The sequence below is a fragment of the Corvus kubaryi genome, unplaced genomic scaffold, assembly GCF_017639235.1.
Source record: "Corvus kubaryi isolate FWS band 111438036 unplaced genomic scaffold, C.kubaryi_AGA036_p1.0 74, whole genome shotgun sequence".
NCBI classification, from domain to species: domain Eukaryota; kingdom Metazoa; phylum Chordata; class Aves; order Passeriformes; family Corvidae; genus Corvus; species Corvus kubaryi.
This window is the reverse complement of record NW_024582061.1, coordinates 2,422,181-2,436,432: the sequence shown is the minus strand read 5'-3', so window position 1 is coordinate 2,436,432 and position 14,252 is coordinate 2,422,181. Positions and strand designations below refer to the sequence as shown.

The 14,252-nt window shown below is 47.4% G+C and overlaps 1 protein-coding gene across 1 annotated transcript; it reads left to right on the top strand.

The window, feature by feature from the left end:
- Positions 1-840: 840 nt before the first annotated feature.
- Positions 841-13,376, top strand: LOC121675337 (probable G-protein coupled receptor 19). The gene is made up of 2 exons (XM_042050687.1): positions 841-1,242; positions 10,185-13,376. Exon 2 carries the CDS (start codon positions 10,220-10,222, stop codon positions 11,447-11,449), a length of 1,230 nt encoding a protein of 409 aa, XP_041906621.1. The 5' UTR covers positions 841-1,242; positions 10,185-10,219; the 3' UTR covers positions 11,450-13,376.
- Positions 13,377-14,252: the final 876 nt, after the last annotated feature.

Below are 14,252 nucleotides of genomic sequence, written 5' to 3'. Positions count from 1 at the left end.
CGCCACAGTAATTCATGTAAAAAAATCACATTGATTATTTCTTCCTTGACTGTATTTTTCAATATACAACTGTACTTTTTCTCCACTGAAGACATCTGGTAAAAAAAATTTTAAAATACACTTGGAGTTCTCCACTGAAAAATGAGGGAAAACAAAGGAAAATACCCAGGCTTTGTTGGTTCAGTTTACCAATGCATTTCAAGTCAGAAAGCCCAAAATAATAGAAATCCATACTCCAAACAAATTTCTTGCTTAGTTCACAGGCAGAAAGTTTGTCAAGACTAAAATGATCCCTTCCTTCCTTAAGCTTGCAGTGTAATATAATTTATGGAGCTGCTGTAATTCTGCGGGAAAAACGTTTGTGAGAGAGGACAGATTAAGATTTGGGGAGGGTTGTTATTATTCCAACTTGCTTAATAAAGTGTGTGTGACAGAGAACATAAGGAAGTGGTGTCGGTGCCATTCCCCACAAAACATAAAAGGTGCCCAGTTTTAAATGAGGGGGGAAGCAGGGGTACGGACCAGGCTGTCGGAGTTTCAGTATCCACACGGGAATTAAAAAAAAAAAAGGAAAAAGAAAGGGGAAAAAGGGCACAAATTCCCGGAGGAAGCTAGTTAAATATTCTCTCCACCTCGCTCCTCTTATTCATTCGCTCCGTTCCTTTCAATTGGCGGGGTCCCATGGCGACCATCGTGGGAGAAAAGCATCCTCTCCAGCCGCCGCGCTCGCCATGGCAACCGGCACGTCAGCGCCGGCAGCCGGGCCCCGCCGCGGGCCGGGGGCGGCCCAGCCCCGGGGCCCTCCCGGTGTCCCCCGGGGCCCTCCCGGTGTCCCCCCGGTGTCCCCCCGGTGTCCCCTCGGTGTCCCCGCGGTGTCCCCGCGGTGCCGCCGCCCCGCCGCGCCCGGCGCTGTCCGTGGTGCTGATGGCCCCGACGGGGCGGGAGGAGGCTCGGGACCGGCCGGGGGGCGGCCGCATGATCCGCATGGCACATGACACGGAAAGGCGCTGGGCAGCGGCCACCCCTGCCAAACGTCATTTTTTCCTCCGGTGAAGAAGAGGGGTAGAATACCCCGTCCCTCCCCTCAAGCGGCTTTGCAAGCAGCCGGGCAGAGGTAGCTGCAGACCTGGAGGTACCCCGGGGTTCCCAGTATGACCGGCACCTTCCCAGACGTGGCTTCACTTGGGATAACCAGCAGAGCAAGGAGGAGACCAGCGGCTTTGGGATTATGCTTTGGAGCAGGTATGTAGATGGATAGGGGCTGTGCTGAGCACTGCTGTAGCTAAAGGGGTAATTCTCCCTGTGGAGGCAAACGACATGATCTTTTCCAGTAATTTATCTTACGTGTATTTACTTATGTGCGTTTAAATCACTAGGGTTTTAGCCAGGAGGACTCATTCCCCAGGAGAAAATGTTCTGTGGGGCTAGAATTTTAAGATTATCTGCTGAAAGCAGGGGGTGTGTAGAATTACTGCAGAATAACTGCCCATATTTTCTTCACAAATCTACATTCTCTCTATCTATATTCATTATCTTTCAATTATGCTACCTATTTGTTTGAAACAATCTCCTGACATCATCAGTTCAGTGAAAACAGAAAATTACTTTATGGCAATGGAGCAGACTGATCTGCTCATCTGGTTTTTTCTGTCTCTAAATACATTCAAACAGCTTCTTTCTTCCTCATGTCATTGCTCTAGAACAGCTGCTTTTGTATTTTTCAGTCATTAATTTCAAATCATACTTTCTTAAAGCGCTGTCTCCCTTTTTCTGTGTGGGTACCTGGGTGCAGCTACTCAGGGAAACCCCACAGGCAGAGCAATCCTTGCTTATCTGTAGCCAGCACAGGCAAGAGGGCTGCTCCAGTTTAGCTAATTCAGGCACAGACTCTCTAAGAATGCATAGCAATATTTCCCATTTATCCAGCTGGCTTCCAGCATGTCAAACAGTATGTTGGCTCCACAGAGTAATGGGGAAGTAAAGCTGCCTTCTGCTTTCAAAAGGCCATTTGTGTGTATGAGGCAGGATTCATAGCCAGTTCTTTCTGGCAAAGGTTTGTAGATGTGGTTCTTGAAGGTTTGTTGTTAAAGTCACTCTTAACCACTTAAACAAGTGGCTTGGTTTGCAGAAAAACTGGTTGCCAACCCTGAGGCATCCTTAAAAGCTTATTTGGGTGTCTAAATATGGATTTTTTGAAACTTGATTTATGAGTAAGCTTGATTTCTAATTTATTTTAGGCATCTTGGTCTCAGATGAGTCAGTAAGGGGAGGAATCTCTACACCTTAAACACATGTGGGGAGCTCTGCTCCTTGTCTCAAAGTAAGAGCCTGCAGACCCTCACTCCCCCACAGCTCTCCTGTGAGGCCTCTGTTTGCAGAGCTGTGCAGTGCAATTCCCACATCTGGGTCACACCATATGATCTCCATCTGCATTTTCCTTTGCAGCCCCACCAGGCATCCTCTCTCAGGTGCTCAACAGAGAGCAATTTCAGTCAGACAATGCAGAACAAACCCCTAACACTCTCAGGTGGAGTCAGTTCACCGTCCCCACCACACAGTTCTCCCAGCACCAAGATATGACGCAGCGCTTGTGTGTTTGGGATTTCTTCATTCCAGCAGCTTCCATCTTTCCCTAGGTTTTCCCTCTGGCAAGCAGCCAACACAGTTCTTGCAACTGGCACCCAGTCCTCGAAGGCATCTCCAGTTCAGGGGCTATCAGCAGGCTGACACCTTGCCTCAGTGGCTTCCCCTAGGCTGCTTTCATCCTCCCCGAGCCTTGCTCAGCAGGGAGACTCCCTTCCCACAATCATCTCCCCATCAGGCATTTCCAACTCAGCTTTGGGCTGTGCATGGCCCTCAGCCCTCCCAGCTTCTCCAATAAAGCTGGTACAGGACAACTGAAATGCTCTCACTAATGGCCATATCCTCTGGCAGAGGCCGTGGGAGTGTCATTCTACTGCTCGTGCAGCTCAGCTCCTCTCAGTCCTACCAGAGAAGTCCTCCTGGAAGCATCTCAGGCATCTCTGGTTATAAGCCACCACTGTCACCCCACTCCCTGTCACCATGTCTGGCACAGGGGACCCATGTTACCAAGAAGGGTCAAGAGCTATGTGACAGGACCTCTTGCAGCCCAGCACAAATGTTCGCACCAGTGCAAAGATCCTGTTGCCGTATTAACTTCTTGTGCAATGAGAAAGCAGTTTTCACAAGATTTCCTAGCAAGAATTCCTTTCTACATAACCTTTTCACACAAAACCAACAATAAAAAAACCTCCCCAGGTTTTTGTAGGGGGAGAATTTGTGCTCACTGCTGGTGAGAGGGTGAGCTAAGCTGCCAAAGTCCTTGCTGTAGCTGCTGGTGCATTTTCCCTGTGGGGGAGAGGACACTCAGTGGGGAGAGGGTGAGAATTTCCAAGAGATGGGCAGAGAAATCAGGCAGGCATGAGATTCACCACCTCTTATCTGTCAACACCCACCATGGCAAAGCAGCCCTGGTAAGCACCATGTTCCTCACATCAAGCAGAAGAACGTGCTGTGCTGTGGGCAGGGCCTGGTGTTGCCAAAAATTGTTGCAAGCGCGTGGGAGAGAGCATCTATATTTTTACCTCTGAATCAGGAAAGGGTACAGCCTAGCCATGCCCAAGGACAGACCCAATCCCCATCAGGGAGGACAAAAAGCCTCCAAAGTTGTATTTCAAGCTTGTTTACACTCCTCTTGGACAATTCCAGTAGGTGGAAGCTGTTGTGGCAGCAGAGTTGGAAATTAGGTCAGTCCTTCTGCTTGCTCCCACTTTCTCATGCCCCCACAGTCACACTGGGCACAGATCTGGGTTCTGCCATCATTTTTAGAACAGGGCTAATCTGGAGTTTTGCATACTAACCCCAGCAGTAGGAAGATGAAATAAAGCCCTGAAACACTTAAACCTGTGGGGCTGTCCTTTGGGGGCAAGAGTTAGATCTCTAACAAGAGACTTGCAACCATTGTGTACCTGTTTGTAAACAGTGTGGTGCCCTCTGAGGAGCTGAGGATGTCTGTCTGCGTAACACTGAGCACAAACCTGGCTCATATTTTACCGCTGCCTGTACCTGGACCAGAGCACAATGCTGGGTGTAAGTGGAATCTGCCATTACAGCGAGGGCTCCTTCGCAGTACCAAGAGAGAATGAACATCTTAAGGTTTAGGTGCATGAATAATTACTGGGTTTTAGCAACTTACCCCAGGTTAACAGACCTACAGTGGCTCCCTGTGGGTCAATCCTAACCCACAGGAAATACATGAGAAAAATTCATTCCCTCCAGATGCAGGGAAAAGCCACTGCTCCCAGAACATTTAAAACCGCAATGAACTTCAGGAGATGGCAACATCTGTTAAGGAGACTCAGCCAAAATGCAGTGACTTGTGACTTGTGCACGGGTTTGAATCCTGCTTGCTCATCAAAATCATACCTCGTGGATTTGCCCTGAGCCCGGTGCTCCAGGTCAGAGTAGTTACTCCAGGTGTGAGCTGACAGACCCAGAAGCAATAGATGGACCCTGTTCTTGTTCCACTGCGTGTCTCACTCCTTTCTAAGCTTAGTTAGAAGGATGAAGCTGAAAAAGGATTCTTCCTCAAGCAGCCAGTTCAAGAAATAAAAATTGATTCCAATCCCAGCAGTTGTTGCAGTGTTATACCTTGTCCTCAGTTTTAATACCTTGTTAAAACAGTCAGAAAAGAACTTGAAGGGTCAAAGGTCGATGGGAAAGAGGCTGCCTGGGTACCCTGAATTTCCTCCAGCCCACAGCAGAAAAAGCTTGTTTAGATTCACGTTCATTCAGTAGAAGAGTATAACATATATTCTTTAGAAGTGCTGAAAATTAGAACACTTCCTTCTTTTATTTGATTCCATCCATATTTCCTGCTCCCATGACCTCACCACTCAGTGCAGGTTATGCCCTCAGATCCTGATGTGAGATGCAAAAACACAGATCAGCTCACACAATCGGTTCAGCTCTGAAGCTTTGATAATCAGCTGAGCCGTGTCCACACCAGCACTGAGAGCTCCATCCATTAACCAATCCCTGCTTACAGTCATGTCATCCTTGGTTATCCACGCTGCAGGACAGGGATCTCCACCAGCTGGGTGAAGCTAGAGAGCAGGCAGCAGCGTGTGAGATGTGGGTACAGATCTCAAAGCTTCACTCCACTCAAAACATGTTGTTCTCCTGATAAAATAGGGGCAGATGTTTCCTATCCCCACACACTGGAATGCAGAGAGTGAGAAGTAACACACTTCACCTCGGGAGAATTTCAGGCTTTGCTCAGAAGAGCTGCCCAGAGAATAGAAACGCCTTGGTAAGAGGAGCAGGGCAAAGAGCTGAGCATTTTTATGAGCACTAGAGCAGGGAAAAGAACTGGCAGGGAAACTGTGTGCTTACAAAAGCATGCGCATCCGCATTCCTCCCCTGGAAGCAGGAGGACTAAATGGCCTCAATATGCACAACAGTCATCTCTGCATAGCAAGGGACAGATTGAGGCTAAAGGAGTGTGCTCTTCTACAAAGGGATTTCTACACTGGCACCATGCACGCACAGGGCAGTTCATTTGAATTTAGGCAGGGTGGATGTCACCTTCTAGCATCTCACAGCCGGACAAAAGCCCCCCTCCCCCATCCAGATTCAATTTACTCACACTCCTAATGTTGATTAAACTCAGTTAGATGAAGCATTTCTCTTCCAGTCTGGCAACTTTTCCCGAGATACTCTCCAGAGAGGGAAGTTTATGGAGTAAATTACCAGCTTAATGCTTTTGAAATAACTTGTTGGATCAATGCTTGCCTGATGTTTTGCAGCTATGATGCAGAGAGGTAAAATATGTTGAATAAAAAAGCCCCTCTGCTAGTGCTTAGGTCAAATCATGCACAATGATCTGCTTCTTTAGCTGTTTTTAATCCTGAAAAACACTAGTTGGGAAACAAAATGCTTTTTCTTTTGACTAAACTTTTTTTAAAAACCCATTTACTGCAACCCTTGGTGAATCTTACTAGGTTTTGCTCTTCCAAATTGCAATGGGTGCTGCATTTTTAGACAGGACAGTAAACATGCAAACACACAGTGACTATGCCATATGGGCTTTGTGCAACAGCCAAGTATATGTGGCAGTGATTTCACAAAATTTTTGTGACTCAAATAGTTAATCTCTAAGTAACAGATCTGTTTTGGAGAGCTATCAGCTCAAAATGGAGTGATTTGGTTTCCAAACTGCAAATTGAGGTCAATAAAATGGAACCGTGGCACCAGGAAATCCCTCTTCAATGATTATGAGTCATCTCACATGCTCTTTCTTTTCCGAAGTTAATGCACAAAAAAGTAGGTTTTTAAACAGAAATACAGAAAGGCCTCATAGCAGTTTTAAAAGGATTCCCACTCTAAAATGCTTGAAAGACAAAGTGAGATTTTTGGTACTGCTGCATCCATGAAGACTCATAATTACTGGAAAGCAGCCATTCAGACCAGTATTATATTGGTTTGAAGGGAAAATTAATAAAAGCATTTTTGTTTACTAAAAATGTAATTAGGCCTCACCTACTTGCTATATGTAATTTTTACTTGTGCTTCTAAATTTTTGCTTATTGGCCTTCAGGGCAGAGGGAGTTGACAGAACTCATCACTGGTTTTTACGGATCTGATATTTGCAAGCTGAATGGTTCCCTAACACTTAAACCATATTTCAGCAAACAATGCAGCAAACATGGACGTGGGAATTGGAGATAAATATTGTAGCAAGTCATGGAATCTCCAGTTATTTGTGTCCCAGACCCCTACAGAGCTGTGCCTATGCTGAGCTTTTTATGGTCACGTTTCCTTTTGGAGCATTACTCATAATGCAAGAAGTTCAAGTCTCCACTGTAAAAAAAAGACTCATAAAAACCAGACTTGCCCACTGAAGAAAAATATATGTTGGGCCATAGACACTCAGGTTCTTAGTACTAAATCAGGGTATGATCCAGATCTCAGTGCCACATAAGGAAAATAGGCTTGAATAGAGATCACTTAAAATAAAAGATATCAGTTTCTGGTCCATTTGAAGACAAAATTATCTATGACCAGGAATGCAGGAATCTCAGAGCACACTGGTTAATCAGATAGCATTTTACTTTTTAGAAAAATAAAACAAGTGATTGCTGTACAACCAGTGAAACCCTATGCTCAAGTCAGTCAAACTCCCTATAATTGCGCCTGTATTTTCACCTCTGCCTCGTGGGCAGTGTGCTGGATGACCTGGAATTTTTCCAAGGAAGAATCAATAAACACAGCACTACTTGCTGCTCTGTTTGGTGCCTCTCCTGTTCTGTTCACAGCGAGGAAACCAGCACCACACAAGAACCATCTCTGCTGAACATGGGCGGCTTTTCCTGCTCTCGTGTTGCTTCCTCTGCCAGCAAAGCTCCAGCACAAGGCAGCAGGATACATCTCCTGGCATCCTCCTTCCTTTGGGCGCCCACTGGTTGCTCTCCATGGGGGTCACACACTGTTCTCTGCCTGGGGCTGCTCGGTTCCTGCCTTCTCCAAGGCGTGCTGGCAGCTAACCCAAGTTCTCCCGTGAACAGTGGTTGGGCTGGCTCTTAGGCAAGATGCATCAGAAAAAAAATCCAAAAAAGTATTATCTGAGCACTACAACCCTGTAACTATTTTGGGGTTTACTCACATGCAAAACTAAATGTGCCAGGTCTAAACAGACACAGAGAGCAGATTTGTCTCATGAGAAGAAATATCATGAGAACAGTGTTAGCAAGTCTGCCTATTTTAACAGCTTAAGAAAGGCCATTTCATTCTCATACCAGACTTCCACTGCTCTTCAGTACTGGTCAAGACATTTTATCTGATTATTCTTCTGTGAAGCCTAATTTGTACAGCTGGCTATTTTTAAATGGGACATACTTCTGCTCGGCAAGAAGGGAAATTAAGGAAGAAAATTATCCCATAAGGTTCCTTTCTATCTAGTTAATAGGCTCCACGTGTATTATTTTATTACAGATAATTCTAACAGGTAATTTAGCAGGTTGCACTGACAATGCATCCTGCCACTCTGCCAGACACAGCAGCCCAAATGCCCTGCCAACAGCTAGTAACCGCAGGATTTTTCCAGGGGAGCAGATCCATCCAAAGTAGGGTGGGGAAAGACAAGCAGGAGCCCTTGGAGAAATCAGGAATCATCTGCCAGGCAAAGCCACTAAGAAAACCATGAGGGAAGGCAACCAAGGATGAGGGGGAAAGCAAGGCCAGGCTGGGCAGCACCCACAGCCCTCTAGCAGAAGCGGGGACAAGGGACAATGTTGCTGATGGTGTTCCTTCATGTGACACAGTCACATGAAGTACAGGCTCTAAAAAGCTAGAGGAAAAAATCTTCTATAACCACAACAAGCAATTAGTACATCTTTTCTTCTTCCACATCTGATGACTTTTTTGCACTGCATTATTGAAGGGGACATGTGAAACAGCACAAGGGGCAAGATCCCAAATTCATCCAGGGGCTCTGTGCCTTCAGGCTTCACTCTGAGTAGGCAGACAAGGAGAAAATAATAGGTGGTAGATGCAGAGCTAGAGTAAGCACAGAAAAAAGCATCAGCAAAGCATTGAAAAAAGCCCAAGAGAAAGCAAACATGGGAATTTGGATCACTTGAAAAGCTGAGGAGGATGATGGTGGCTTTTTGAGCTTGTTCATTTGGCTTCTAGGATGAACCTTTTGATCTTCTGCTTGTTCACTGAATCCTGATTTATCTTGCACATTATCAAGCTCTGGAGTTCAGCATTCCCACAGTAGAACCACAGAAAAGACTTTGTGTTTCTAGTGAGTAAAAGGCTTTGCATGTCAAGATGATGACTGAAAGGACATCAGATAGGATAGCAGCAGGGTGTTTGCATATGTATAGCCACTAAAATTAGCTATTTTTCCATTTTATCCCTGCAACAGGCTAAGACCAACCCAACCATCTGGCTAAAGTCAACACTAGAAACTCTATCAATATAGGCATTCTTGTCTCTTGCTCCTCAGAACAGGAGGTCACACCTATCGCATTCTGTGGTGTGTGTGCCATGAGGGTGCAGGAGAACAATTTGACACAGGTTAACACCCTCAGACAAACTGTAACTCACAAGCAGTGACGTTTGACAGGTGGCAGGTTTGGTGTTACCAGTCGGGGATCTTGTTATGCCACAGACAAGAACGATGACCCAAAGTGCACGCACACTCACATGCACCCCGAAGTCCTCTCACTGAAGGGTTCCCCAAAATTCTGCTCACTTCATCCACAAGGGTCTAAGGACCACTCAAGATCAAACCAGTCATTCTTCCAGAGGTCTGGTGCTGGTGGTGAGGGTGCCCAATCCCAGGAAGTCTCCTTGGGCAGCACCCCAGCCCCAAGGGAAGGGCTTCCCGCTGCAGACATCCTGCTCCAAGGAAAACCACAGCAAAAAGGGAGTTATAACCTGGTTGGGTCAGGGCTTGTGGACATATATGGTAACGGTCCAGAAACTTCTCTGGACTTAGGCCTCTTAATACCTGGGGACCTTCTGTGCTGACCAAGGGGTCCTGCCCTTCTCATTCCCCCCATGAAGGCAGCGTTGGGGTCACAGAATCACACACAGAATCACCAGGTTGGAAGAGACCTTCAAGATCACCGAGCCCCACCCATGCCCTAACACCACCTCAACTAAACCATGGCACTCAGTGCCACATCCAATCTTTTTTTAAACACATCCAGGGATGGTGACTCCACCACCTCCCTGGGCAAACGATTCCAGAACTTTATCACTCCTTCAGTAAAAAATTTTTTCCTACATCTAACCTAAATTTCCCTTGTCGCAGCTGGAGACTGTGTCCTCTTGTTCTGTCAGTTGTTGCCTGTCACGGTGCCCATGCTGCAGATGTGGAATGGGGCTGTTAGGAACACAAGTGAGGGGGCGTGAAAGGCTGGCAGCCACCACAAACCAGCCAGGGGGTGGGGTGGGATCGCCCTGACACAGCATGTCATACCACCACAAAGGACCAGCTACAGTGGAACCCAGAAGCTGTATTTCAGTGTTAGCTCAGAAATACAGAACTCACAGTATATATTTCTACTACTGAGAATATTCTTTTGTAGGTTAAGATGGGCTTTTCATACACAGCTGTTCAAGAGAACCTTTTCTCTCCTCTCTGTCTGCAGCCTGAGCAAAAGACGTGGCCGAGTTTGCTCGCAGCATGGATAACAACAGTTCTCCTGTTCTTCCCTTTACCTTGCTCCTGCTGCAGAACACGAGCAACCCCAAAGCCTCCACTCCTTGTGCTGGCTACGAAATGGCAGAACCCCCAGCTCCAGGCGCCAGCTCCAGCAGGAACCACTCTCTGGTAGAGTACGGGCTGAGCCCGGGGGAAATCGCAGCTGCCAGCGTGGTTTGGGGAGCGCTGTGGCTGATTTCTGTCTTGGGAAACTTCCTCGTTTGCTTAGTGATCCACAGGAGCAGGAGGACACAGTCCACCACCAACTATTTCGTGGTGTCCATGGCCTGTGCAGACCTTGTGAGCAGCGTGGGGAGCGCGCCCTTCCTGCTGCTGCAGCTGAGCTCCGGGCGGTGGATGCTGGGCAGCGGGGTGTGCCGGCTGGTGAGGTACATCCAGTACCTCACGCCCGGGGTCCAGATCTACGTGCTCTTCTCCATAGGTGTGGATCGATTCTACACTATTGTCTACCCCTTGAGCTTCAAAGTGTCCAGGGGGAAAGCCAAAAAAATGATTTTGGCCTCTTGGCTCTGTGGTGCTCTGTTTGCATCACCAGCCTGTTTTCTCTATGGCTCCGACAGTGACCACCACTGCAACTTCTTCCTCCCCGATTCTTGGCAAGGAGCTGCCTACAGTGTCATCCACCTCCTGGTGGTGTTTTTGATCCCATCACTCCTTATAATCCTTTTTTACCAGAAAATCATTAAGTACATTTGGAGAATAGGCACAGATGGAATGACTGTCAGGAGAACAACAAATATTGTTCCAAGAACAAAAGTGAAAACCATCAAGATGTTCTTAATGTTAAACTCGATGTTTCTCCTGTCCTGGCTCCCTTTCTTCACGGTACAGTTGTGGCACCCCCAGGAAACAGACTACAGAAAGAGCTCCTTGCTTTTCCTGGCTGTCACCTGGATCTCTTTCAGTTCCTCAGCCTCTAAGCCAACCCTCTACTCCATCTATAATGCAAACTTCAGAAGAGGGATGAAAGAAACTTTTTGCATGTCTGCCATGAAATGCTACAGAAGCAATGCATACACCATCACCACCAGTTCGAGGATGGCAAAAAAAAATCATGTTGGTATTGTAGATATTCCAGCTACAGCCAAAAGTGTCACCAAAGACTCCACCTATGATGCTTTTAACAGAGAAGCCAAGGAAAGAAAGCTTGCCTGGCCTATTCCATCCAATCCCCCAAATACGTTTGTCTAGTGGGCTTCATTGTTTTGTAAAGTTACTCTGTATCCCCAGAAGAAGGACTTTTCTCTCCCTTTTGAACCAATGTACAGTTATGTATTTTTAACACAGCTTTTAGGGGGGGAAAAAGAAGAGATGTTTTATTTTATTAAATGCCTTGGGTTTGATGCTTTCGTTCTATTTCATTTCTACACTCTGCTACACTCTGCTACTACATTCTGCTTTGGAGAACTCCTCACCCAGAATCATGAGCAATGCTGTAGTGGTTATCTGCAAAACAAGAGTCCTTACACTCTCTATCTGTAGGCAGAAAAGGGAAAGAAAGAAATACTGCTTGTTTTAATCCCTGTGCAGGATGGGCCATGGTGCATAAATGCCTAAATCCACCCAGAGCCATCTAGGCTTCCTTCCATTATGTTCCCACAAACAGAGTTGCACCGGGGTTGTCCCTCCTGTTGAGACCCCACAGGTAAGATGTCCATATGGGGCCTGTTGGCTTCAGCCTGAGGCCACTGGCCTCAGCAGTGACAAAGTTCCCACTGCCCCAGCAGGGTCAGCATTGGGCCAGCGCTGGATGCTTCTGCATCTTTGTCCTTCACCTCTCTGGAGGTCTCGTGGTCTGAACTGCCCAGGAAAAGTCCCCCTCCTTGGTCTCACCCTCCTCAGCCCCTCAAGCTGCTTCTACCCCCAGTCTGCTGCACCCACCCAGGGGTGGGCACAGCCGGGGAGAAGAGCTGCTGAGCAAAAGGGGCCACACCTATGCCAGGCACCCAGGGCCTCCTCACATCTGAAATTGGCCGTGTCCCCTGGTCTGCATCCCTCCTGCTGAGGCACGGCCGTGGCACGTGCAGCAAAGAGCGGCCTTTCCCAAACAGGAGCAGGAACACGAGCTCTGTAGTCTCACAGTGGCCTGGCAGCATCTGCCACTGTTCAGGTGTGTTAGAAGAGGTCCCTAACTGGTGTCCCAGAGGACACAACCTGCCTGGGAGCTCTTGGCTGCAGGTGGAGCCAACTCCTGCTGCTCTTCCTCTGCCAGCACAGTGAAAAAACAACCCAGTGGGAATGGCTGGGTCTTCAGCTCTGCTGAAAAGGGGAATGACAGTGGAGACCAGTAGGGAGAGGCAGGAGCTTCTTTGCACAGCCCTGTCTCGCACAGTGATGACGAGCTCATGGGAAACAGGCACTGTGCATGGGGGACATGTGACTCTGGGTGTGTACACCTTGGGTCCTGCCGCTGGAAGCACGTGCTCTGGAAGCAAACTGTGCTTCCTCCCTAGAGCAAGTAGGTCCACTTGTATCCCAAGGAGGAGGTAACAACATGGTTAGGTCCCAGAAGCTCTGTTTCAGTGCTAGCTCAGAAATGCAGAGGTCCCTTGAGCATCCAGGCAGGAAAAACATCATCTAAGAAGCAGATGGATTATTGACTGTGTTATTGTTCAGGGGGTGGTGTAGTCAGCAATGAGAGAACGAGTGCTGGACTCTCACCATGTGTGATGACCATTTTGTGCTGCTTGGAAACCCCAAGTTTAGCTATGATCCACCTGATAGAGAGCTGGTTGGCAGCCCACAGACTGTCCGTTCTACCCCACTCCAACCCCTTTTCTTGCCTCGTGCTCACCAATTTGCTGACGTTCTCTACCCAGCCTCTGAGCCATGAAGGCTGTGTGTGGTCAATGCTCAGGCAGGGCAGTGCCCGTAGAGGGGGTGGAAAGCAGGAGGAAGGACTGCAAGGGTCTGGCAGGTAAAGAAGAGGACCTAATGAAAGAAAGGGGAGGAAAAAGGGACTGTAAGCCAAGCCATTCTCTTTTAAAATGGACTTTGTGAATTAAAATTTCTTCACCCAAAACCATCTATACTTCCTGAAACAGAAAGCATTTTTTTTCCTTTCTTTCTTTCTTTCTCCTAGTTATCAATCTCTTTAATAAGAATTGGACTGAGTCTATGTGTGGAATATTGATTTATTTTCTCAATTCCCATAGCACTGCCCACAAGTACAGTAGCATACCCCCAGAAAAGGTAACTATTTGCCCTCTAAATTACGGCAGCACTAGCATCCTGTTGGTGAATTCCCCTCACTCTGCTGGATAACTATGGTTCTGTGGCCCATGGAAGGTCCAGCCCAGGCTGCTAGCGCACCCCTTGCCTGCAAAGATTTCCTTTTTATAATTCTTACAAAATTGACAGGAGAGTTCTGAAGGGTTCAGAGTGGAGGTCTGTCCCTCCCAGTATTCCACTCTTTACTGTAGCCTTGGTTACTTGAGGACAGGGCAGAGAAAGCAGAGAAGATAAAGGACTCCCGACACATCCTCCCAGCCTCCAGCTGTCACTGGTAGGAATGAACACCCTTCACAGGGTAGCTGCCAAAGAGCAGTGCCGTTCTGTAAATCCAGAGTGGGTCCAGAATGACGGAGTCACAAAGCCTGAAAGACAGGACAAACAGCCCAACTCTGCTTGCTCAGACCCCATCTCAGCAGATTTCAGGAGCATTTTGCCTAAGAACCAAGGATTTTACCTCTTTTCAGTTGAGGATCTCAAGTACTTTCTTCCTATTCTTTATTTTCTTCTCGACTAGCTCTGACAAAGTCAGTACCTGGTGAATAGTTGGTCCCATCCACTCCCTCTGGGCCAGTCCTGAGTTTGTAAACTTCTGTCATGTATTCTCAATTATTTCTTTACCCAACTTTTTCATTTCTTGCACAGAACTGGCTCCAGACCAGCCTCTCCTCGGAGCAGCTAGGGCATGGCCAAACATCCTCGAGTCCAGGCTATCAGAGGCATTTCACACTCAAGGCATCCTAAAAGCGTTGTGAACACTTTG

Excerpts from the sequence above, each read along its gene's own strand:
- LOC121675337 (XM_042050687.1), top strand. The coding sequence starts at position 10,220 with ATGGATAACAACAGTTCTCCTGTTCTTCCCTTTACCTTGCTCCTGCTG.